The 27,533-nt window shown below is 31.3% G+C and overlaps 1 protein-coding gene across 1 annotated transcript; it reads right to left on the bottom strand.

The window, feature by feature from the left end:
- Positions 1-1,102: 1,102 nt before the first annotated feature.
- On the bottom strand, positions 1,103-26,490 carry LOC113510871 (phospholipid-transporting ATPase ABCA3-like). Its single transcript, XM_026894410.3, has 31 exons — positions 26,267-26,490; positions 25,763-25,985; positions 25,352-25,611; positions 24,970-25,143; positions 24,182-24,426; positions 23,945-24,055; positions 23,063-23,204; positions 19,717-19,896; positions 18,929-19,141; positions 17,313-17,413; positions 16,713-16,845; positions 15,791-16,020; positions 14,999-15,164; positions 14,115-14,348; positions 13,528-13,669; positions 13,180-13,286; positions 12,457-12,845; positions 11,778-11,987; positions 11,250-11,354; positions 10,629-10,800; positions 9,428-9,553; positions 9,212-9,335; positions 8,603-8,724; positions 7,562-7,686; positions 7,087-7,279; positions 5,546-5,707; positions 4,846-5,003; positions 4,421-4,517; positions 3,907-4,098; positions 2,770-2,872; positions 1,103-2,094 (listed from the first exon to the last, which is right to left on the bottom strand). The coding sequence occupies exons 2-31, from the start codon at positions 25,972-25,974 to the stop codon at positions 1,914-1,916; spliced, it is 5,109 nt and encodes a 1,702-aa protein (XP_026750211.2). The 5' UTR covers positions 25,975-25,985; positions 26,267-26,490; the 3' UTR covers positions 1,103-1,913.
- Positions 26,491-27,533: the final 1,043 nt, after the last annotated feature.

Raw genomic sequence — 27,533 nt, 5'->3', positions numbered from 1 at the left:
ATGTAGTTAGGCGGCCGAACGGATAACACGTGTCGCAAAATGTGCGTGGACTAAATGAAGGTCGGATGTTAGTGGCTAACATGGAAGGTTGTAGAACTTTTGATAATAATAATAGTAGTCAATCTTCGAGTGTTAGCCGTCGTACGTATACTAATGGTAGTGGAATTAAACAAAATAATTCAAATCAAGTACCTAGATTTTTGTTGCGTCAATTTGGTGCCATTATAATTAATGGTTTCCTTTATTAAGTAGTGTGCATATAAGTAATATTAAGTAATCGGTGTAGTAATTAGCACGAGATCAAATAAGCGTGACGTTATTTTTTTTATACAGAAACATGTGAACAATTACTGGCAAGAATTTTTACAATTAATTCTATTAATAAGTTTTAATAAATTGAATTTAATATATCACAATATGAAAGAATATGTAACAGATATACATAAATATCCTATAATCAGTAGCGGACTGAGCCCACCCGGGCCGGACCCGGGGCGGCAAAACTGAATCAGAGCCTTCAGTTTAAGAAGTTGATGTGATTTTACGAGCTTTTTATTCAGTTCACCGTTTGTATGTAGGTACAAGTATATTCGTATGTTTATTTAGTTAAATTATTACAAGTGAAATTTAAATTAAACTTAAATAAACATACATATAATATGGTTGCGGATAAGAAAAAGTAGTAAGCGTTTGTAGCCCCCCTTAGGACCAGAGGCCTGGGGTGCCCTTTCTTCCCATCACTGGTAGTCCACCACTGCCTATAATACTATACATCTTATAAAATACAATAAAGCACCAATGATGACTAAATTTTTTTGTTAATATAATTGCCGATATTTTTTTTTTCAGAAAAATTTAGTCTCCGCATTACATTTTTTGTACCATATATTATATCTTATTCATACATTGATTGCCATAGTTATTATTTATAAATTATTGCGTGAACATAATAACAGATCTCACATTTGTCTATTAATTAACCTGAAGAGATTCTATATTATAATATAATATAAAAAAATATATATATATATATATATATATATATATATATATATATATATATATATATATATATATATATATATATATATATATATTTTAGTAGAAAAATATATGGTTTTCATTCGAATTATTAAATTTTCGTAGTTTCGAAATAATTAACCATGATAACTGAAAATTCTGTGTTATTAGGTATGTCATTATTTCGTATTATGTTATTATTATTATATATATTGCACTGTATAAGCAATACTGACAAAATATTTTATAAAGGTAAGACCAATTCTGTACTTGTACTGGAAGTGTTGTTTCAACACTGTCAATCTATAGATAAAAATTAACCTATATACGTGAATATTAATGTATAACTATACACACTTCAATTTAAGTGTGTATAGCAAATTTTAAAGTACATTAAACTTTCAGTCTTGGAAAGTTATCAACTCGTAGAAAGGACATGCCTAAATCTGTACATATTACATTATTATCAACCAACATACAGCTGTATAAAAGATCAAAAGAGATTCTGAAACCAACATTTGCTATACATATAGTATCAAATACAATAACATTTACAAATGTAAGTACCATCTAAATATATAGACAATTAACATTGAGTACTTATGTATAAATACTGAACGTTTATTATATAGGTAGGTAAGGGTTTCTCAAACTTTTACATTTTACGGCGCACATACGAGATTATGAAAATTAAAAATATTGATTATGACACTAGGTTGTTTCTGGAGAAGAATAAACAAGAGTCCCAAATGACGCTTCTGTTTACAATGCTCCAGGGCGCCACCTACAGTGCAAACTTTGAGATCAACTGTAATACAGATCATATCAGAGGTGTTGTTATAACACTTTGAGTGGTATTAAGTACTATGTTTTCATTATTCGTTGGTTGTATGCTATTCATTGGTAGCGTTCATTCGTGTAAACCTAAGAAATACTTGCTCGAGCGTAGTCTGCGATACGGAGTAGTCCTCTAATGGGAACTGTTTGCGCGCTTCTTCCATTATATGGAAGACACGCCACCACGGCAAGCCGACGTCGTTCAAATAGTAAGTACTTATGCCGAGGTATGTTTCACTGAAATAATTGTTCTTAATTTAATTTTTGTTTCTTTTTACAGCTTTATCATATGCCTGGGAATTGTAAATAAGCCAGTAGACCAGTAAATAGGATGTTGGAAATAAATACAAACAGAACCATAGATATGAAAGAATACATTGTGATATCGAAGTATTTTATGCGTGGAACGACAACTGAATTTACTGGGTTCAGAGGAATAACACCTGAGTCCTCAGGAATGGCAAGGCATGGGGGGTATCATGGGCAAAACAGTATACTCTGTTATGTCCATGGTACTGCTCATGTCTATAGGCGACGGATACCACTTTCCATCAGGTGAGCCGACAGTTTGTTTGCCATTCTAAGTTGTATAAAAAAAAAACTGGGTGTAAGCCTACCAGCAATATCCTTACATACATTGCTTCTTTTCCTACTTAGAAAGACCCTATTACTTAATTATTTGGTGTGCTTAGGTCTAGCTCATTTTTGGGTAAAGCCATCATCAAGAGACGTTGTCATCAAAAGAAAATCTCGGTAAAAGTTCTAAAATTAAAAATTTTCATCAAGGGCTCTTGATATCTCCCTAATATAAGTACCCTATTTATTTTAATTTTAAATGATTAGAAAGAAACAATAAAATATACAGGTATGCACAATTTTTATATCATATGATTATTAATACTAAATACTCACGCAAGTTTTGCGTCTCTAAAATTTTCTACTATAAATTGATTAACGTTTTGTATATCCGCCTCCCTATTTGGTCCTTCTCTGCACTTTATAACAAGTGTATATCCTGAAACAAAGCTAATGTATAGTTTGAAAGAAACAAATTGTCACAAACGAGACATATTAGAAGTTACATCTAAATATTCTTCTATTCTATATTATAATAAAATTGTAACAATTAAAACAACTGAATACCAAGTCGAGAACCGCGAACATACTATATACTTATGAAGTAGTTACTAATAATGGCCACTTATATATTTGTTTGTATTGTTTTGAATGTGTCATATCTTTAAATACATTATTTAAAGATATGAATTCTTCAAAAGGGCGTATTGTTTCTTCAGAGCCAGAAAAGCCCATGGGTAGCTTTGATGTTGCAGCCGTCCATAGAATACAGTAACCATTTACTATTAGACAAGCTGTATGCTTACTTGCCATCTTTGTATTATAAAAAACTAGCGACCCGCCCCGGCTTAGCAGGGATGCAATGCCGCACCGCTAATATCTTTGGAAATAATCATTTAAATTACAAGCTGTAATAAAGGGCCATATCGATCTATATTAAATGGACAATGTAGTTAAGGTACTTAATTGGATAAAAAATAATGGTGCATTGCTTAAAATGACTTCGTAAATAAGCCGTTTTCCTCTGTAAAATGTAAAGGATAAAAAATGGTTATTGTGGGTTATCCTTAAGAGATAGACATATACCATCGCGGACTTTTTGTTGACCTTTTTAAGGTGTACAATACTGTAGTACATTATTTTGATTTATCTCGTGGGGTTCAGCCAGCGTTTGCAATGTAAGCGCAAAAAATGTGTTTATTTACGACATCACATTAGAAACCTCTAAATTTATTAGTGTTTCTCTGCAATATTATGCATGTATTATACATATAAACCTTCCTCTTGAATCACTCTATCTATTCAAAAAACCGCTTCAAAATCCGTTGCGTAGTTTTAAAGATTTAAGCATACATAGGGACGGACAGACAGCGACAGCGACTTTGTTTTATACTATGTAGTGATATACAAATAGAACAAAGTGGCGCTTAATACATTTTATTTTTGTAGCGTTGTAGTATTTATTAATGTTACCCTGTGAGAATTTGCTCTTGAGGTGTTGCAAAGGACCGAGGCAGTAGAACCGGCCGTTAACCATGATGGTAAGCCGCGAGCAGAGCGCTTCGCACTCCTCCATACTGTGCGAGGTGAGCACGACGCTGCGTCCAGAAGCCACTGCCTCGCTTATCGAAGACCACACTAGCCGCTTCGAAGCTGGGTCCATTCCTAATTTAGTCATGATCATTTGATTTACCAGACAAGATTTTAATCTAATATTTATAATTATTTTGAACTAGCTTTCACTTGTGAATTCGTCCACGTGATCAGACTATATCGATTGACTGGAATAAATACCAACTGATGTCTTTTTCCATCTCACATAATACAATATAGTATAAACCAAATTTTATAACGTTTGTTGAGCCATTTATTTAATTTATAGATATTTCATATATGACTAAACAGTTAATGTAAGCTAAACAGTTAATATATTATTATATTTTTATTTGTAAACTTTTCTTTGTAGTAATGTCATAAGAATACTGACCTGTGGTAGGTTCGTCTAAAAACACTAGTTGTGGATCACCAAGTAGAGCAATAGCAGTGCTAATCTTTCTTTTTGTGCCACCACTGCATTCATGTACCTGTTGGAATACAATTTATTCTACAGAAGAATTCCGAATTCCAGATTTGTTAAATAAATATGCTCACGAATACAATTCCTAATAGGGTAGTCAGATGCTTTTATCGATTCTTATTGATGTGATGAACGAACAAAGATATGTCATGAATTAATGATTATTTAAACTAATACTAAATCAAATTAATGTTCTCATGGAGCAATTTACAGAATAATTGAAGTCTACGCTAACGAATTAGCAATCGCATCTAATTTTAAAATATAAATATACTATATAGGAATAATTAAAATACTCTTCAATATCCTATTATAATTTATTATAGACTACTAACCTTTTTATCAAAATGTTTCATGAAACCGAGCCTATTGGCGAGCTGTATAGCTCTTGCCTTACCCACACGGGGCGGAATGCCTTGCAACAAACAAAATATACGGAGCGTTTCTCGCGCTGTTAAATTATCTAGCAGTGCGTCGAATTGTGGACAATAACCTGCAAGGAATATATAACTAGAAAAATAGTAGGCGCCTATTACATCATAGTTTTCACCACATACATTGTTTAAACTTACAAAAAATCTAGTGAATGGCGCAGCAAATGATGGACGCAATGATTGTCGTTTGTATTTTATCGAGCACTGATTATAACTGACAGCACAGTGTTAGTACTAAAGTGCACTGTAAACACTTCCTGCCGCCATTTGCGATTTGACCTCACCCCCTCTCAGACATGCGTCAGCACCCAAACTTTATATTCCCGCGCTAATCGTAATTCCACGCGTACACATTGTCACATGTACAGACGTTAATTATTTATATACTTGTGGCAAGCACAGATCGTGGCGTGGCGAACACACCAGCGAATACTAGTTTGGACAATGACTGGAATACTAGTTTGGTGATGGTCCAACTGATCATAACTTTACCCATCATGACAGATGTTTTAAAAGTCAAAACAGTTTTCTGAATACCAATATGGCGACCGATGTTCCAGTTACTGCCACTTTACAGATAAGTTGGTAGCACTGTACGTACCAATGCAACGATGAACGTCTCGTATCTGTGTTGTAACGGACAGGCCGTGTGCGTACGCGTCGCCGGCGGACACGGCCGTGTCGCCTGTCAGCATGCGGAACGCGCTCGTCTTACCGGCACCATTGATGCCTAGCAGCCCGAAGCATGAACGCTTGTGCACCGCTGCAATGAACCACTTATTAGTATTATCTTTAGATTATATAGATAGAGCCTCGAGCTTGAGGCTCGATTCAAAACGGGTAAAATTTTTGTCAGTTAAATGTCAAAGTAGTTGACTCGTTTTTTTATCAGTGTTCTATATACTTACACATACACTGTATCTTGACGTATGATTTATTAAATAAAATGAGTATTTATATATTAAAAAGATGCAGAAATTATGAGAAGAAATAAATATAAAAGTTATAAAGGAATCACTCATAACTATTTATCATGCAAAATTGTATGAAAAAGTTGACCCGCTTTTCTTGAAGTATTTGTATGGACACTCTATCTATATAATCTAAGGTATTACCATATATATATATATATATATATATATATATATATATATATATATATATATATATATATATATATATATTCTATGGAGACACACAGAACACAGAATCTACACTGACGGAGTGTTGAACGAGTGCATTCTCTAGATCCGGCGAGTACAGATTACACAATCTTTGAAATGTCATCTGTCATGTTGTTATGGGTTAACAAATATATTTATTTTCACATTATAAGAGTTTTTTGTTTCAGCCGTTAACTACTCACTACTAAACATAGCTTTGTCAGTTGTTGCCATGCTTGGCAGGCGGGTGGCAAACGCAGTTTGGCTTTTTTGGTGCTGTTCTAAGATGGCCATCACTTGACCATAAGTTTACTTAATCGCCTCTCACGATACCCACGGTAAAGAAGACGTGGCCTATTCTATGTCGGGACCTACACCGCTAATTATACGAGCTGGGATATTGCAATAGTGGAAAAATATTTTCATTTCTACCATTCTTCAGTTTGTTCTCACAACTTTTTTTTTATACCACTGAGGTGGCAAACAAGCATACGGCCCACCTGATGATAAGCGGTTACCGTAGTCTATGAATGCCTGCAATAACAAGGGTATTACGCACGCATTGCCGGCCCTGAAGAAACTTCTTTATCCCCCCCTTTTGAAGAACCCCATGCTGACCCCAGTAAAGCCTGAATGGTCGCATATAGCACAGTTACAGAGATATTTTCTTCCAAGAAGGCTCACGTTATGAAATGAGCACCCTGTCGAGATTTTCCCACGAGACTATAGCTATGATTCTTCAAAAATGATGTAAAGAGATTTCTACAGATTGTGCGTAATAATCTTGGTATTGCAGACATTAATAGACTACGGTAACCGCTTACTATCAAGTGTGCCGTATGCTTATCACTTCAGTGGTATAAAAAATACAAATATACCAATAAAATATAACACTTCAGAACGCGATCGGGTTACGATCGAACCATGATCCACATTATAGTGTAAATGTATTCTAAAAATTGAAATAATGTGCACCTACCAAACGTGAGTCTATTGACGGCCAGAAAGTTCTTGTAATATTTGGTCAGGTCTTTGGAGACGAGACTGTGTTGTGACATGTCGGATCTTGTGAGACCTTCAACGAAACGCCGTTCTGCTGCCACATCGCTATCCTCGTCTGAGGGAACTGAGGGCCATCGTTCTTGCTTTCGTGAACTTGACAAAAATGGTATCTGAATGCAAAGATGAGAAGATTCCAATAAGTTTTTAGTAGTTTATGATTGCTTTTAATTAAGTATAGAGCAAATAAAGCATACTCAGTCTATTTAATTTTAATTAATTAAATTCATTTATTGCATTCTATTATAATAACAAAATACTTAAAACACTTAAAATCTTTTGCAAAAATTAGTTTATCTATAAACATTGACTCCTCTTATGGTGAAGTTTGTACGCGGGATATAACATATTCAAAAATCTTATGTTTTCTGCTCAAATTCTTTATAACTTATTACCTTTTTTATGAGCTCATATTCTTTCATTAACAGAAGAATGAATGATATGATGCCGACGAGGCTCATCATTAACAAGTATCGACCAATTCCGGGTTCATTCCATTTTAAGTAGGGGTCGTCGTCGACTAAAAACAGATAGAAAAAATATTTATTAATCCATGTTATCCAATCACACCAATCGTCTGGTCGTCAAATACGTCAGTTTCCAGAGTCGAGCCGATTTAGGAAAGTTCATTTCCTAAATTGGCCCGACCGGGAAACAAACCCGAGATTTCGTTTAAGCAAAATGACGTGCACACTATTGCGCCATGGAGGTCGACACATATACACATACTGAAAATGTGACTGGACAATATCTGTACATTTTTATTTATGCAACTAAGAAGATGGCAAAGAAGCTAATGGTCTACCTGATGGAAAGTGGTAACCGTCGCCTATAGACATGAGCAGTACCATGGACATAATAGAGTATACTCTTTCGCTCATAATACCTCCATGCGTTGCCATTCCTGAGGACTCAGGTGTTATGCCTGTATCCTGTAAATTCACTGCCATATTCTACACTTCAACACAGCACAGCGAAATACAGCCATGCAAACACAAGTGCTTCACTGTAGAAACACGAATGGGATAGAGGTGCCCAAGCAAATGAATTTTGTACAAAGTCTCTCTCTGGTAATTGGTACATGAAAGATATTTAAAAAAAGTATTCATGCAAGGGATTTTAATAGGAGTAATAGAAGCCGAAACAATAATTTTTAGTAGTCTGTCTGTCTATATGTTTCTGGTATCATGCAAAAACTACTGTAGCAAATTGAATACGGTTTTCACTAATAATTTCCTGAAGAACTTAAACATTGGTGTATGTTTTATTTTGATACGTCACGTAGACGTGGCGTATCAAATTTTGCATTGTATCAATGATATTTCATTAGTTTTCTTACTTTTGAAATTCACGCGTACGAAGCAAAAAGCTAGTTTATAATATTAGTAAGGCGTATTAAGGATATTGTGACATAACAGTGAGCAAGACTCACTTACTACAACAGACATCGATGTGGAGGTCGGTGCAAATAGTGGCGGTCGTGCAGTTGGCGATGTTTCCGAACTGCTCGCACAAGCCGTCGCACGCCAACCTCATGAACGACGACACGCTCATGTCCCTGTTTGTACCAGAGCCAGTCAATCAACAGCTCTTCGACTTTACAACAAGGTTCAATAAAATATTGCGATGGTTCACCACGAATATCTCCTATCACATAGCAAATATATTAATTCTAAATATACTCATATTCTAAATACGAAAAAACAATATTTATTACTTTTAACTGATTTCAAAATTAGTTCTCAATAATATATTGATGTACAAAATATTTTTCTATGTAAAATAAAAAAAAAAAGTAAATAAATTTCTACAACTAAAATAATTGTAGACATTCTTTCTCAGTTATCTTTTCTTATGATATCGGAAAGGTCAAATAATGCATTTAAGAAAAGAATATATTATAACTCGTCTTTGGTAATAAAGATATGAATGTTGACGGGCGGATTATTTGTTAAATGTCATAAATCAATATATATTAACGTTCATTATTATCTTAATTAAAATACTAATACAAATATTTATACAAATGTTACAAACAGACTTACCTAAAACTTCTACTTATACAGTAGATAGGTAGAGGTGAAAATATCCAATCAAATATATGCGCATAATACGGGCTTCCAACTTCAGGTAGTCTCAATACTTCAGTTATTAAAAATGGCATGCATCCTAAAACATTGAAACTTATATTTAATCTAGACAAAAAAAAAAAATACCTAAACAATATGCGCGAATATAAAATATACCATAATAAGACTCACCACTGAATATATTTATGAAACACATCTTGGAAAAGCCAGTCGCAGCGGCTTCAAAATAGAAAGAAGCAAGATAATGTAGAGGTATCGTTGCTACAGAATATACTATGAGAACCAACATAACTCTACCTGCAAATAAAAATAAATAATTTTTGAATTACTTAATGAAACTATTATGCAATGTTAACACCTATTTTGCTATTTTCTTTCTTAGTATTCAATAAAACTAAACTATATTTAATAAATAGATTATTGTGTGTTTTGCATTTGAAAAGGCTGTATCAATTTGATATTCTATTTTTTAAAGTTTGTAATAGGTTGAGGTTTCAAAGGTCGAAAAAAACATTTGAAATTTAGACAGGATGTTGGTCGAGTTATGTGAAAACTATGCATAATCCGACAGACATTGTCCTGTTGCTTTTCTACATCAACTTCTTATTTTTATGTAACTAATAATGGCAAACAATCTTCAGGTAAGCACTAAGGAAAAAGGCAAGCAACGCCTATAAGCATGAATAGCACCACTCATGCTCATGCAATGCTATTCCTGAGGACTATGGGATTATATTTCCGTATACCCTGTAATGTTACTGCTATATTCTACCTTTAAAATGAAAAAAAAAAAAAAGATATACAAGCACAGCTCATTCACGGTAGAAATAAGATGGGCGACACAAAGGTAGCCAAGCAGACGATTTAAATTTAAACTTTCAATTTTACTGCATTTGTATCAAACTAACTTGACCACAGTGGTGGTGATGGTGAACTTTTACATGGCCGTGGGTTCAATTCCTGCATAATAAAAACATGAATACGTTTCTTTGTATTGGTCTAGGTGTTTTCTAAATATAATACTAGTCGCCCCGACAGACGTTCTTCTGTCAAACTGAGACAGTCTGTTTAAGCGCAAAGTTTGTATCAAAAAAGGCTTTTACTTTTTTGGGCAATTTTTAGAATGTGTGTCTTCATAAGAATGTTCCTTGGGATTGCAGGAATTAAAAAAAATGCCGAATTGGTTTCTCGAGTTTTGAGTTTAGCAACATATTCAGCGATTCATTTTTATTTAAATAGAAGAAGATTGACACAGAAGAAGTATGTATTTACAAAAAAAAAAAAATGTCTAGTACCATCAGTACAAGTCCTGCTTAGTTTGGGATTAGACGGCGCTGTGTAATATGACTAAGGTATTTATTTATTAACTAACCCAATTCGGCGGGAGTTTTAAGAGTATTCTCTTGAAAGCAAGCGAGTGTAAACACAATGGACAGGTAGACCATAAACAGCCATATCCAGTCCCACACGAATGCAGTGGTCCACATCACAGCTGGCCGAACTCCTGATACTCTTTGTAGAAGTTTTGCACCGCTTATTCTTTCCTAATAGATTTTATAACAGCATTGTGCATTACAATGAAATGAGTATAATTTAAGATTTTGTTAGAACAAGAAACTACTTCAAAAGTGACATAATTATTATCAATTATAAAAGAAGTCGAAAGCGGGTGAAATCAAAATTGTCAAGGCACAAGTCATCAAGTCATTGTTACACAAGTGATTATATTATCATTTACTAGCTATTTCCCGCGCTTTGCCCGCGTATATCAGTACGTATAGTATCCTATATGTTAAGTTAGTATATAATTTACGCATGTATCAAATTTTATTCAAATCCATTCAGTAGTTTTTGCGTTAAAGAGTAGCAAACATCCATCTATTCATCCTCCATTCCTACAAACTTACGAATTTATATAATAGGATAAAAAGACAAAGCAGAATTATTTAAATATATATACTAAGCATACCCTTCATTTTTTTTATCTCCTTACCTTTATTATGAATAGTACAAGAAAAGAAGTGACGAAAGCCATACAGAATCCTATATTGAAAGCGAACTGAAAACCCATGCTGCTTCCTGTAGCCATCACTCGAACCTATAAATGAAATAAGGAGTATTAAAAGTGTTAATAAAAAAAAAAAAATCAAGTACATGTTTCAGAAATAAGTAATCAAGATATAACCGTATCTTATGACTTAGAATTACGCGTTTATAATTATTGTGGCCCTATTGCTAGTAATATATTATACAAGTATCTTATTTGGTCTCCCTTTGCGATGAATGTGAATACAAGTGAGAATAATTGTTAGTTATGCAAACTTTAAAAATGATTTTTTTTTATACCACTGAGGTGGCAAACAAGCATACAGCATCTTAAAAAAATAGCATAGCAAAAGCATAAGCATAGCATCTTTAAAAATGATTGTAGATTAATGAAAAAAAAAAAAACAATATTTGACATCAGATGCGACATTATGATTCTTATTTCGAATTGTTTCTTACGGTTATATACACTAACCAAGTTTTCAATAGAGTATGGCAGCGGGGAATTGACAAAGGTCAACGAACTGCCTGGTGAGAGAGCTCGCATGATGGCGTTGTTGACAAGTGAGAGCGCTATGGCAGAGTCGTGGTAGCCATAGTTACTGAACCAGCCTGTTATGCTATTGTTTGCGAACGTAGCACCCACCAATACCTCGTAGCGCACACGAGCAATATTTTCTTCACTCTATAGATATAATATAAAAAATGTAATTATTGTACATGAAGCATATCCAGTAGTATACTACTGCGACTTATAGACCTCAAAGTTCGTGAGATTGAATCCGGCTGACACCAAAAATAATTTTTGTGCCAATTTAAAATTCCGGCTACTCTTTGGTGATGAACACTGTTATTAAATGAAATAATGTATATTTTTTGTTATTCTTAAAGAAATATACTATTACAAACATTTTAAAAAGCAAGGCAAGAGACAAAATTTGAGGTTAAATAAATAACCATCTCTTCTAGACAGAATTAATTCCATTTTATTTTAATTATCTTGTTTCAACAAAGACTCTTAGACAAAAATAAAAAACTAAACATAACTCAAAATTACTTATTTTAAACGTTAACAAAATTTATTTTAATCCTATGGAAAGAAACTTTGGTAATTTATTTTTGAAAAAATATAGATTAATCATTTCGGTACTTACCAACTTTAAATAAAATTTTCCCAAATCCATAGTGCCTATATCAGTAAGCCGCATGTCGGAATAATTTGATGTTTTGAAGTAATCTTTAAAGGCCGTCATAGCTTTTGCTTCCAGGCTATTATCTGTTAGATTACTTCCTTGGGATAGAATAGTTTGCGTGTCTCTAAACCCACTCTCTAAACTAAGAGTCAATGGCGGCAATTGCGACATGAATTTCCATGACCTCGCTATTAAAACTGACAGTGTTATATTAATTATAGGCGTCACGAATTGTATGAACGTCGTCAGTTTATTCCTCATTGAATTATAAGCGAGTTTAAGAAACATTGCCTTGATGTGGTTTTTAAGTAATTTGAACCCTCTCACCTTCTCTATAGGTTCAGATTCCACTGGAATTATGGTAGAATAAGATCATTAGCGAAATGTCGATGTCAATTATGTATCTTGATTAACAATATAATAGATTTATGTAAATAAAAAAAAGACTGATTGATTGATAGATACACAGTCGAAACGCCTTCCTATCTAGAAACTTTGAACTTTATTTAGAAGTTCTTTATCATACAAAGTAAATGAGTGCTTAGAACAGATTAATTTCCCCACGGGATTGATATATCGTTGCAGGTGACGCCGAAGGAAAGAAATATACCTAAATGTAATTTTATAGTTATTTATAAGTTAACAGTTATTTACAAGTCGAGAAATATATTATTGACTACCTACATAAATTGTTATGATGACAATCTGCAGGAACCACCACAAATTCACTGTAGGATTTTGTATAATTATTTCTTTTGGCTGAAGATATATCATTATCTTCGGCTCCGGCCCTAAATAAAAAAAAAACAAAAGATATAGGGCAGCATTGGAAAGCACATTACATACATACATTACCAAATTTTATCAGAATTCGTTCGCGGCCTAATTACTGTTTAAATATATTTTATAGTAATAATAATAAGTGCCACACAATCATACCATTCAAATTGATATCGCTGTATTCCATCCTGTATTTAAATTATTAAGAGATAAAATAGTTTTTTATGTTGCTGTTTAACAGCCAGCACTTACTTCATGAACACTTCTTCGAGACTAGTCACGGACAAACCGTAGCTAGATACATGCAATATTTCTTTTTTCTGTTCAAATTCCTTGAGCATATCAGGAAATCTGCTCACGGAGTCATTTGGTAAGATGTACGTTAATTCAGATCCTAAAAAGTACAATAATTAAATAACAAGAAAATTAATTATTTAAAAATTATAAACATATCAAATAACAAACTTTGGTTTCAATATTAGTATTTTGATGAATTTAACATAAACTCGAGTCAGCAAGATCATTTCATAACAAATACATACAGTCTTTTTGATGGGTTTTGTATGTTTTTCTATAACATGAATAGATAAGGCTAAGATTATTATTAATGAATAAATAAATAAAAATAAATAAATGATAAGGTTTTATCGAATCTTGTCAATCATTGTATATGTATATCATTGGATGCGGAGGAAAAATCGCTCCTCTTAGGGGAAATCTCAATATAGGAGATATTTAGTTTTATATAAAAGCGAGCACATTTTAAGTGCAATACAATTGCACCAATTGCCTGGTCCTCAAGCTAGGCCCTGTGTCATGAGAAACATAGTTCTGTTTACCTATATTTGTGTTTTCTTTTATATCAGGTACGTATGTTTTGAAGAATTGAGTGATTTCCTCCACATTACATTCGTTCGCCTTCACTATAGTAAGTTTATAGCCAATGCCGTAGTGTTTCTTGAGGAAGTAAGATGTACCGACACACTGTAGCTGACCGCCCGACATAATGGCGATGCGATCTCCTAACACATCTGCTTCGTCCATAAAATGTGTTGTTAGAATAATAGTTCGACCTAGAAACATAAATTTGTAGTAGAAATATCGCTAATTTTTGACGGTGAATTGTTTTGTTTGGAATTTTATATAATAAAAGCTTATAACCTACAGATCGATTATTAGGATAGGACATTGTTCATGTTATAAAATTTTTATACTCTAATAAGTCTGTCTTATAGCAAAGTTACTGGAATTGTTTAATAGAAATAAATAAAATATTTTCATGTATCCAATATATTTTAGTGTTCCGTCTATAATATTCGCTAAGGAAAATTTTAAAGTCACGGAAATTATTGTGACTTGATTTCAGTTTGTTTTTAGTTATAAATTAAAACAGAACCAAAATTAGGCATAGTCATCATCGGACCGTAATATTGAAAAAAAAAAACGTAACCTTTATGATTTCGATGTGATTTAAACTTAATTACAAACAATGTACTTCATCGTTTACGTTAAAATGGATCCAATATTCAAGTAAGACAACATTTGACAGTATATCTTATAGTATTGACGATCTGAAGATATATCCATTTCGTTACACGCTGTATTAGATATTAATAAGTGATATTAATGAATAGATTAATTGGGCAATCTAACAGTGGACGGATAATGGCTGAAAAGTTGATGATATAGTATGATGATGATTAATTGCATTGAATAACAATACCTTTCTTTTCTTTCTGCAGTAAGTCCCAGAGCGCTCGACGAGCCGCAGGGTCGAGGCCAGAGGTTGGTTCGTCTAGCAAAACGACGCGCGACGAACCACACATGGCAGCGCCAACCGACAGTCGCCGCTTTTGACCACCCGACAAATTCTTTGAGAGCACGTCTCTCTAAAAGGGCCATTAGTGATTAATATCTAACAACTAGATGACAGGAGTTCGCTCGATTCTGTTTATCATTGATGCAAAAGAAAATTATGTCATAAAATCGAATTTTCATTGCTTTAATTAAATGTTTTCTAAGCAAATAGCAATATTGTAACATAATCACACCAAATCAATCATAGATTTAAGGATTATAGCCGTGAGCATATTTTTATTGTTGCCACGTATGTGGCGATATGTATATAGAATTGTATGTAGAATTGTACATCTGAACATCGCTTTATTGTTATATCACATAATTATCATACAATACACTTATAGACCTATTTAAATTGTACAAAAACAGTATACGATAGATTTTTTTTTTATAGATAGTATAGAATGTAACAGGAAAATTCAGTTTGAATAAATTAACTATCGTGAAAACTGTAATCTCAGATCGGATAGTCAGAAACAATAATTGACTGTTGACGATGTAATGAATCTAAGGCTCGATTTTCCTATATTTCGATGAACATATTTGAATGTACTGTGATATATCAAGGGGGTGTGTCAGTTAACAATAACAGTTTTATCTTTATTTTAGTTTCTATTTTAACAAACCTATTTTATTATTTAGTCGCCATACTCACCTTTTGTTCAAGTTCTAGCAGTTTAACAAAATGATTCACTTCATCATATAATTTTCGTTTCGGAATGCCTTTTAACCTTGAATAGAATATTATATGTTCGGCAACAGTAAGGTCCGGGAACAAAACGTTGTGTTGTGGACAGATTCCAAGGGATTTTCGTGCTAGTTCTGTCTCGGTCACTATGTTGTAACCATTTATAGTTGCTGAACCAGATGTAGGAGGTACCATACCTTCAATTTTAAATAATTTAATATGTCAGTGTTATATCTTTTTAAAACATTTATTTTTCCTATTAATATTTTTTTTAGCGTTTATTAGTAAAAGAGATAAAGATAAAGATATATATATATATATATATATATATATATATATATATATATATATATATATATATATATATATATATATATATATATATATATATATATATATATATATATATAAATTTACGAAAGTCTCCAAATCTAGATGGCGCAATTAGTGTTCTTAACAGATACCTGTATACCGAGTACAGATATAAAACTGATATAAAGGTTTAATACCAAAAAAATTTTACTGAGAAATATTATTAAGATACTTTTAAAATCACTCAAGAACTTTGATCTGATAGAATTTAAATAAAAGCTAAAATAAGGATATTTAGAATTCTAATTTTAATACGATATACGAACATAGTATAATATACTTAGGATCTTTTTGTAATGCTTGTGATCGCAAATAAGTAGATAAAACCTACTAGACTAAAGGTGAAATACTATACACAGTAAATAATAAAGGTTACTGATACTAGTATCAATAGCTATAATACATTATCTCTAAAAGGGGCTATATTAGTCCACGAATTACGATGATGAAATACCATTTGTGTCTCCTAAACATACTATCAATATTGCAGTACCTATCTATAAAAAATTTATTTCACCTGTAAGCATTGATATTGTGGTTGTTTTTCCAGCACCGTTATGTCCCAATAACACAGTTATTTCATTTTCATACATTCTGAGATTCAGATTATCCACAGCCTTTTTCCGTCTTTTATATATTTTAGTGAGATTCTGAAAATAATATCGGTCGCATTGAATATATATATATTCTTTATGAATTAGTTGTATATTAATTACTAGTACAAAAATTTATTTAAAAAAAAAATAACGGCTTTTTATGCAACTTAGAATGGCAAACAAGCATTACCACGGTGTAAGAATATACAGTTTCGTCCATGATACCCCCTATGCGTTACCATTCCTGAGGACTAAGGTATTATTCCTCTATGCCCTGTAAATTCACTGACATATCACACCCTTAAAACTGAAACACAGCCATGCAAACAACAGCTTTACGGCAGAAACAAGAATGGGACAAAGGTACTTGCTTAGGCAAACGACTTTTGTACAAAATCTCCCTCTGGTGATACATGTGGTGTGATAAAAGTACATATGATCCTATATATTTGATAACGTAATAAAAACGAAACATTAATATTTCAACGATCGAGTTTATGATAATGGAAGACATGCGTCACCTGTATATCGACGCCTATCGGTACGCCCTTCGGTTCCTCGTCATGTATGACCTTCAGCAAAGCATCATTGTACTCCAGATCAGTGCCCTCTTTGATAACAGCTGAAGTGGAATAGGTCAATCAATATTAAAAACTTGTAGTCATTAAATTTAAAGTCATTATGGATATCAATGTTAGTTCATTCATTAATGAGTATTTTGAACGTTACGCTATCTGTTTAAGAACGTTCGTAATGAACTTTTTCTAGGTAATTTATAGTCTTTCATGTTTTTTTTAATAATGTAAATTTTTTTGCGAATTATATACAAAACCAGTAAACATTAAATTAACAAATACGAAAATACAATTAAGTTGCGAAATTAAGTGAAATAAGACGACTGTAAATTATTTCATAGATAATTATTTATATTAACAAATTATAGTAATAAGTCCATATCGAAATAAATGTTATTTTATTAGGCTACAAACTGCTTAATGATTTTTTTTCGATATTTCATTTCCAACACAAACAGACACTTATCAATGCAAATGTTTGTATTGTGGAGAATGGAATCTGCGACCATCGGAAGATAAAGCGGTGTGTTAAGCTACTGGACTACTAAGGTCGTTAAATATTAGTTTCACGTAGATTAATTTCATATCAATCCAAATGGTGTTAATATTTCTCATTGTGTGTACTCATAAATAGGATAAGAGTACATATTAGTTTTGTTTCATCAATAATAAAAGTTATATTTCTGCTTATAAATATTTAATTTCATGACGTGTCGAATTCTCATAAACAGACAGGTATTAATAATGTTCTTCGATTAATCGAACAATGTATGCGTAGTTACGCCATACATTGTTACGACTATGAACAAAAATGGATGGCCGAGTTCTTTTATTGATACTAATCAATTTAATAAATTAAACAGTTGTAGCTTTCCATGTCGACCAATGAAATCAAGCAACATTGAGTGTTGATGAATTGATAATTCAAACGTCAGACAACCTTGTCCTTAATTCATTAATTTAGGGTCACCGTCATTATATGGGCTTAATAGTCTTTTATACATTTCACTGTTCACAAAATCTGTCCCCTATTTTTTTTAGTTGTCATCTTTCTCTACCATCGACGTTCATATTTAACCGACTTCTTAATACATTTAGTTTTATTCCCCTACATATGTCCACACCAAGATTTACTCCGCAATTTATCTGTTACTAGCGCAATTTTCAGACTTTCTCTTACATACTTGCTCATTTTTTATCCTTTAACACCTGATTATTCTATACATAACTTTTTTTTAAGGTGTATTCATCTTTCATCCATTTTCTTTTAATTCTAAAATTTAGATCCATTTAGGATGGTAATAAATTGATACATTTTACACTTCAATTTGAGAGGCGCTCGGGAGTTATATATTGTTTCTGAGGTCAGTTGCCAAGTTATCATCCAGGGTTACTCAGCTTAAATCAACGACCTAAATTGGCGTTGTTCTATATAACTGAATTGAGGTACTGAATGTCGAAAAAGACTCGTAATGGTATATAAAGAGCAGAAGCAATAATTCAAACTTACATAACATAAAAGTCTATAATTGAAAGTTAGGTATACAATACAATTTCGTTACCTGTAATTTTCTTTTTGTTGGGCATCCAGAAGTTTTTGGTAAAAGGAAAATACCATGGTAAAGGTACTCCGTACAATCCCGGTCGTATTTTCTCAACATACATAGCTATCAACATGTATAATATTGAATCCAGGACCAGCATTAAAACAACATGACCAGGCGTATATTGATCATGGTAAGTGACTGGCTTGAAAAAATCACTCCATTGCAGTCCTATAGAAGGTACATTGTAATTAGTAACAATTTAAAAGTAGTTACATAAATAAAGTAGTGGCATTTATTTTTAACTGATTGCTAAAGAAATGAGGATAGTAGATATCAAATACGAATAGGATAGTCGAATGTGTACCATACGATTTGCTCCAAGTATTTAAAAAAAATAGGTTAATGAACTTGCTTGAATTACGTGTAACACTCGTTTAGAATACATTAGATGTAATCAAGCTGTGGCCCTATTATTAAATGCTACTATTATATTACTATTATAAATTTTATACTGATTTATTAAATCAGTAACATGTTGAAATAAATTGTACCAAAATCAATATAATACGTGTTATATCACTGAGAAATGAGAAAGCATTCATATCAAAGCTAAGAATCAAGTTATCATTCCAGTGAATATATTCAAAACTCAAACCCGCATAAAAATATAAACAACCTGCACAATTGTGAAATCGAAAACTCATGCTCACCTAATAAATGTATATGTATTTAGGTTTATATATATAACATGCAGGCAAAGAGGCGAATACAACTTAATTTTATACAATAAAATTACTATGTACCTTTAGAAGTGCCTTCACACATAATAATCAACTGGAAAGCGTATCCCATTGCTGTGTTTGATATTAGACTTAACAGGACTTTGGTGGTGAGAGTTATGTCTTCGTAAAGCATTTGTGTCAGCATGAACACAGAATAGGTAGAGAACCATGCTAAACCCATGAAAGAGGCGGCGGTATTCGCTGTAAATAAATAAATAGTCAAGAGCAAATCCTTAAATTTTACTAGTTTTGCCATACCTCGTCAGAATTATATATGCCAAGGTACCGATTATTATATTACAATATATAACTATTAAATTACTACTCCTAAGATATAATTCTGTCTATGTAGAAGTGTCTTCAGACATTTTCAAATCGATACACATCAACTTGATCGTATCGATCGATGCACAGGTAGGTATATTTTGTAATGAATGACTACGCATAACATTTTATACAGTATTTGGTCCAGTTTTGATGTGTTTTTTTTTAATTGCTAGAGTACTTACAAGGTAATTCTATTTAAATTAAAAAATATGATTTTATAAGATGAAAAAAAAAAATAGAAGTTTAATTACATATCTATTAAACATTTACTTGTTAACCCATTCTACCTCAAATAATGTTGTATTGCGTTATCCGATTGCTATTTTAGGGCAATTTAATTAATAAAAACATCTCTAAATAGTAGGAAAAATAAAGAATGATTGACTATTCATGTACCTACGAATTGTTCCTGTTATATGTATTTCAACACATATGCAGTTCACATGGTAAAAGACATGAAAATAAACTGATAATGGAGACAAGACAGTCGAGGGACCTCTTTAACGTTTTACAGTAGGTATCTTGTGTAATATAATTCATTTCATTTACTTTGATAAGATCTTAAATATAAATATTATATTTCAACCACAAAATATAATTTTTATATTAAAAATAAAGAGATTGATAAAATCTTTATCATTTTAATAGGTAAGTTTCTAAATTAACTAAATTTTGAGCCAGATCAGAATAAGGTGATACCCCAGCTTACATTACAGCTCCATTATAAACATGTATCAGTTTTTCTCTTCAAAGAAATAACTGCCCAAATAGTTCATGGTCACGCGAAAATAGAACTATTTATAAACGTTATTATACCGTAGGTACATTTAACGTTCACTTAAATATAATAGTGCACAGACATGGGTCTCTATCCATGTCTATGTAATGTTATTGCGTTTACGTTATATAAATGCAATTTTCCATTTATTCTGCAAGCCATGATATACACGCCTATATACGTGCCTATGCACGAAAATGCCTTATTTTTGACTTCATTTATATGAAATGATTATTTCTCTTTATTTATCAAATCTCCACTTAGCGTCCTTTTAATTTTATTTTTAAAATATAAACACTAATTTCTCAATCGTTATTAATTCGTTGTTGTACTTGAACTAATCCAAACGACTAATACCGTTTCTAATATTTTTTATGTGATAAAGATGCCAAAGCTTCTTGTTTTCTAGATAGTAAACTTAGACGTTGCTGACTCTTGTAACAGGAAGAGTAACTAACAATATGGGTTAATTTTATAAGGACACCATGATGATAGGCATTGGCGTATTTAAGATTATTTTCCTGCAAACCCCTTAAAAAAAGCGCAATCCACAAAGATGCGCTTTTTATCTTGGGGTCGGCATTAAGACCGTTGAATTGTGAATTGTCCCTCCCCTAAATACAGAGAGATGTAATGCTGATAATACTGAAGTTGTAACTCCGTACCACAACAAGACGCTACAAGAGGTTCGTGTATTGTTCAATAGCAAAGTTAGCTTTTTTAAACGTACGAGTACATCATGGTTGTTTATAACGTTATATATATTAGCGTCGCTGTTCTTCTAGAGGGACAAGCAGTTAAAACCTGTCGCTGTATGTTTAGAATAAGGTATGATAGAATTTATATCGTGAATATGTACATAAAATTTACAAAAAAAAAAATGTTAATTAAAATTAAAACCTAAACTTATTTTATGAATAAGATAGAATATATTTTTGCTAGTACTACGAATTAGGATCTGGTAACAAAGTAATTCGTAACAGTGTCGAAATATCAATAGCTCACAAAAATATGGTAAATATAAACATGCAGCGTAACCTGCTAGTTATAAATACATATTTCGTTTTTATAAATTATATTATTTAATCATAAGTCATGCCCTTTAAATAACCAACTGCTTACTGTGAAGAAGAATTGACGTGGTGCGATAAATGCATCAATGTTTTTGTAACCTTGATGACATGTACTTATAATTAGAATTTTTGTAAATGGCAAAGGAGCACAAGAAATTTTGGTTAAAAAAATTTGTGGTTCCGGAAATTTAGCCATGAGTGCTTGCAAGAAGCAAATATAAACATAACTATATTTAGAACGATTTATCAGATAATTGATGCTAAATAAAGAATTAGATGTGAGGAACTCTCAAATTATGTTTACGCAATTTGGTTCTTACATGAAAAGGTAAACGATTACACATATTGGAAGCGATGATGGATTTATTGACGACAAATTGCACGTGTTCGAATCGAAAAATTCGAGGATCGAGTTCTGAGAGTATTTGAGGTGATAGGAGTAATTTATCTGAGGATACTACGATATTGATAGAGACGAGATTATATATTTATTTAATTATACACAATATTTTTGTTTTGTATTTCTTTATCCGTGCAAGTAACTACTAAGTATGTATTATAGTAATATGTAGTTAAATACTGTAAAATCGTAACACATTACCGTGTTTTAGCGCATAATATTACATTTTGTAAAAATTACAGATTATCATAAATAACGAACCTATAGTAATAAAAACAAATGAATATAAAAATTTGCGCATTGATTTTTCTTAATGTTTTTGTTAACGCCCATTGGCCTTTTTTGTTTTGTTTATCATTTACCAGCGACAGGGGCCGGCTTCGCTCGGATAGATATAATTTTTGAAAATAATATATAGCCTCACTGATAATGTAGCTTGCTGTATGTGAAAAAATTTTAAAATCGGTTGATTAGGCTTCAAATTTACCAATTAAAAACAAACAATCAAATCATTTTTCTTTATAATATTAGTATAAATAGTATAGAAGCATAGATTTGAAATTGTACGACAGATTGGGAGCGCAATATTAGCGTCTCTTTGTGATTAGTATAAACAAAACTGTATCATGTCAGTTTTATTATTTGTGTGTTTATATTTATTATTTTGAAGGCATAATGTTATAGCTTTATACCATTTAGTCTATCTACCTGATTTCTATAAATTGTATTACATAGTTTAAACTATTATATTACATATTTAAAATGTACTAAAATTATATACAAACTTACCCTTCGAGAAAAATATGCTGACCATAAATGAAAATGTGAGTGAGGCAACAACAAACAGAGACATAAAGAACAGCAATACCGACCAAGGGGTGAATGTGAATAAGGAATAACTTTCCTCTGCTTTGGTCCAGTTGAATGGTATCTAAAATATTAAGAAACATTAGCGTAAGATAGTTATACTATATTACTAATAATGATGCCAGACTGACATATAACAATACTAGCTTTTACCCGTGACTTCTTCCACATGACCGAAATGTGTTCACTGCCCGGTAGAAAAAGTAGCCTATAACCATCTCCAGGGTCACATCTATCTTTATATCGTAATTTATCATATTTGATTCAGCAGTTTAGATGTGAAAGTGTAACAAACAAACAAATACATCTGCTTTTGCATTTTCAATATTAGTTAAGGATTGTAACTAGATGATGTTTGTATATGGGAGATCTTTAAGAAAAAAATTACATGAGAGGTCTTAATAAGAGGAATAGAAGCCAAAACATTTTTGTTTTTTAATTTTGCTTGTCTGTATGTTTATTTCGGCTAAAACTATTGCATCAAATTGATATGATTTTCACAATTTTGTTCCTGAAGGTATAATTTAAAAACTGGTAGGTATATGTTTTATCTTGATACGCTATTTAGAAGTGGTTTGTTTCATTGACTTTTCTACTTCTAAATTTAACGCGTACAAAATAGCGGGTAAAAAGCTAATGTTTAATAAAACTGTTTTCGCTATTGAACTATTTTGACTTTTTCTACAATATTCATAAATCAAAAGAAAATAACATAATACCTAGTTTATATAAGTTGTTGAGAGGTTTTACTTTTTAAAAATAAGAAAGAGTAAGAGAGAGAGAATAAGAAACTAGAGTACTGACCTTAAACAATATGACAATAAGTATAACTGATATAAATAAAAACGAAAATTGTTTGATGAACCATGCAAGCCAGTGTAACCACGATGGCAAACCCATTATTGTCATAGTTTCCTACAATAATAATACAATATTAATATATTATAATTTGTATATAAAGTATTATAATATTATTATATTAATTAATTATTATTAAATAATTTATTATTATTATTAATAAAATATTAACTAAATATATACCTTCAACTGTAACTCCTTTTCTGCAGTAACTACTCTCACAGTATTCACAAATGTGTAAGCAAAACAAAGCATAATAATCATTGAGACAAATCTCTCAAGAGCCACCAGTAGTTGGTCATCTCTATAAGCCAGTTGGGGTAAACGTTTAAGGAACACTTTTGTGTTAAATGGTTTGTTTGATTTCTGCTTTATTATTTCTTTAGATAAAGCATGTTGAACGGCGAGGAACATTTCATGAGAGTAACCTAAAGGTACAAGCTGGCATTAATTATTTACAGATTTAAAAAAATATTTTTAAATTTTGTTTAGGTAAAACTGTGGGTTATCTACCACTAATTTACAGGCCGCCACCACTCTTACTAATTAACAAGATTGCTAGGAAAGCTATATTTATCCATACAGTACTTAAATTTATAAAAACCAAAAATCTTTGTACAATTTTATATCTGAATGATCAATTATTCAAGATTAGTAATATCTGTTAAAATAATAGATTTTCATGTTTTAGTTACAAAAAGAATAAATGTTATGAAATATTGTGTACTGTATGGTTTGATTTTTTTATATTTATACCCATCATTAAAAACTATATAAAATCATCATCATCATCTAGACTACAGATCAACAAGGTGTTGAATTATAAGAATATATGTGTATGCATAAATGATATATGAATATAATAAGAATAAATATTCATTTTAGTATAAGAATAAATGCATTTATTCATATACTAAAATGAAATATAACAAAAAAAGACTATCATTATTAGAACATGACTAAAATAAAACCTGGAGTTTTGCCCCCATATATATCATCAGGATCTCGTGGGCCCGGTCTGGGAAACAATGGAAACAATAGATTTGTTCTCCAGCTTGCTCGGAGAGGATGCTCAACCATTGGTGTCCTCATAACAGCAGGAAATCTTAAAGCTACTACAATATCATCTGGCCACTTTGTAGCATCTGAAATATTTCATTTGATAGGTAGGCATAATAATGAAAGGGCTACAATAACAAGATAATTTTTGTTAAGCAATGTTTATTAAATTACTCAAATCTAATTTGTAATAATATTAATCAAATAAATAGGTGATGATTTTGTAATTCATAAAATTGATAAAGAATTAGTTTTTAATTACTTATATTATTACTTTGGAATTGTTGTACTTACTGATCATATTGTCATTAAATTGAATTCCTACAAGGATTTGATTCATTGCATTGGGTTGCGTGAGAGCCTGTTCCATTTCATGAGCATTTTTGTATCCTTTAGGTGCTGGTAGCATATGTGTATCAAATAATAATGCAAGCACTCCATTGAGATTGTCTAAGGCCACTGTTGCCATCGCATCTTCAGTTACTTTTCTTGTAAGCGGGTTCTCGGGTGAAAAGGCCAAAGTGCCTTCTTTTCTAGCACTCGTTAAATTACCTCTAAATAAGAAGAATATATATACTGATTGATTACATAAAAAATATTTAAGAAAAAGAAATTATATTATTAATTATAATTTATAAATACTTAATAAGATACCTCATATGATATAATAGATATTATAAATAATCATGTAAAATATATACTTACAAATGTTGGCCACTAATATTAAAATAAGTTGGTAAGAAGGCTGGATATGTGATATCTGGTTTTGATACTGGATCCACAAGACATCTAACTAATATAAGAAATAATGAAAAAATCACAGGTGAGGCTATCTCAAAAATTGTTTGCCATTTATGTCTTCTTTGTAGAAGAAAATTTTTCCAAATAAGCAGCTTCAACTTATCATAATTCGACATTGTGTTATTTCCTAAAAAACAATAATAAGTGTATTTTATAATTAATCTATGTACAGGGGTAATTTTAAAAATATTATTCTTAGGTCTAATTCATCAAATTTTTTAACAAATAATTTAAGTTCACAATAATAATTTCGTAAATTGAGCAATTTATATTGTGTTCAATTCGAAGTACATTTATGAATAATATAGAATTAAACAAAATAAAATAATAATAAATAACAAACTCATAGAAGATTTAAATTTTTAAGTCATGTAATTATATCAAAAATACCTCTAATTCCTTACTCACCGACAAAAAGTTGAAATTAAATCATTAATTTTCTTGAACTTTAATTATTTTATTCTTCATAAATGGCATATTTTAAATTATTATTATTATTTTGTAGTACAAAAATTTCGTTTTTTTTTAATAACACATTAGAGACGAATACGACCGCAGATCGATTAAAATTAAATAAGTACATACAATAAATGACAACAAAAATTAATTAAATAACATTGCTCATCAAATGATCGATTTCAATTTCATTTATGTTGACATTGTTGACAAATGAAATGACAGCAACTATGAGACAAATGTGACAATGTCATAACTACCTATATGAACCAAAGATTTCGGAATTGAATGTACCTAGATAAGAACATACTGTTGACTTAACAACAAGGAATTGCATAGAAAGAATGATAAAATAAAAACTATAAATCATATGGTTGCCTCCTTTCTTCTTAAGCAAATATAATTTAGTAGAAAAAGGACTAAAGATAGGCTAGTGTACAGAAAATGTTTGATATGTTGAATATTTGTCAATAACAAATTTTACATAACTAGATTATATATTCGACACAGTTTACGTAGAAAGTATGCAAGCAGGTTGTATCAGAATTTGGTAGGGTTATACGGTCGTATAACATTTTTTATACACTAGCCAGCAATGAATAGTGAAAAATAATAACTGATGATGTATGTATTAATATTAAGGGTATCCTTTCAATAATATAATAAGTAAAATAATAATATGTTTTATTTTATTGTTTCCATTACAATCTACAGTACAGCACATATCACTATAGAGTAATTACGGATACAGAGTACCTCCACAGACTATATCTAGACATAATATAAATAATCTGTTACAGTGTATCTTTCATCCTCTTTTTACTAATTGTATTTGTATAAGAAGCAAGGAGGCAACCATATGATTTACACTTTATTTTATCATTCTTTTTTTAAGAACAAGAAGTAGAAAAATGAAATAGAATTGAGGAAAATAACAACTGATGATATATCTTTCTTCCTCTTTTTTTACTTCTATGTAATTCCTTTTTTTTAGCAGTTGACTGACACTAGACACTACAGAGTAAACCTTAGATATAAATTATATAGTTAGCTATATGGAAATGATGTATTTGATAACATTGAATAGTAATATAAAATTAAATGCAATGAGTTATTAAAAAAAAATACTATTAGTAAAAATTATTGCATATACTAAAAACTTAACTAAAGACCTGACTAAAGATATAAAATTAATTTAACTAAGTACTTAACGTGATAC

The sequence above is a fragment of the Galleria mellonella genome, unplaced genomic scaffold (assembly GCF_026898425.1).
Source record: "Galleria mellonella isolate WM207_F2 unplaced genomic scaffold, CSIRO_AGI_GalMel_v1 utg139, whole genome shotgun sequence".
NCBI classification, from domain to species: domain Eukaryota; kingdom Metazoa; phylum Arthropoda; class Insecta; order Lepidoptera; family Pyralidae; genus Galleria; species Galleria mellonella.
Note: the sequence above shows the minus strand (reverse complement) of the source record. Positions and strands in the feature narration are given on the sequence as shown.

Bases quoted from the DNA above. Each gene is read 5' to 3' on its own strand.
- LOC113510871 (XM_026894410.3), bottom strand. From the start codon at position 25,974: ATGTCGAATTATGATAAGTTGAAGCTGCTTATTTGGAAAAATTTTCTT. The intron at 13,287-13,527 runs GTAAGTGCTGGC...TTTTTTATTTAG, and splicing joins CTCGAAGAAGTGTTCATGAA to GGCCGGAGCCGAAGATAATG. The intron at 12,846-13,179 runs GTAGGTAGTCAA...CCATAATTCCAG, and splicing joins TTGTCATCATAACAATTTAT to TGGAATCTGAACCTATAGAG.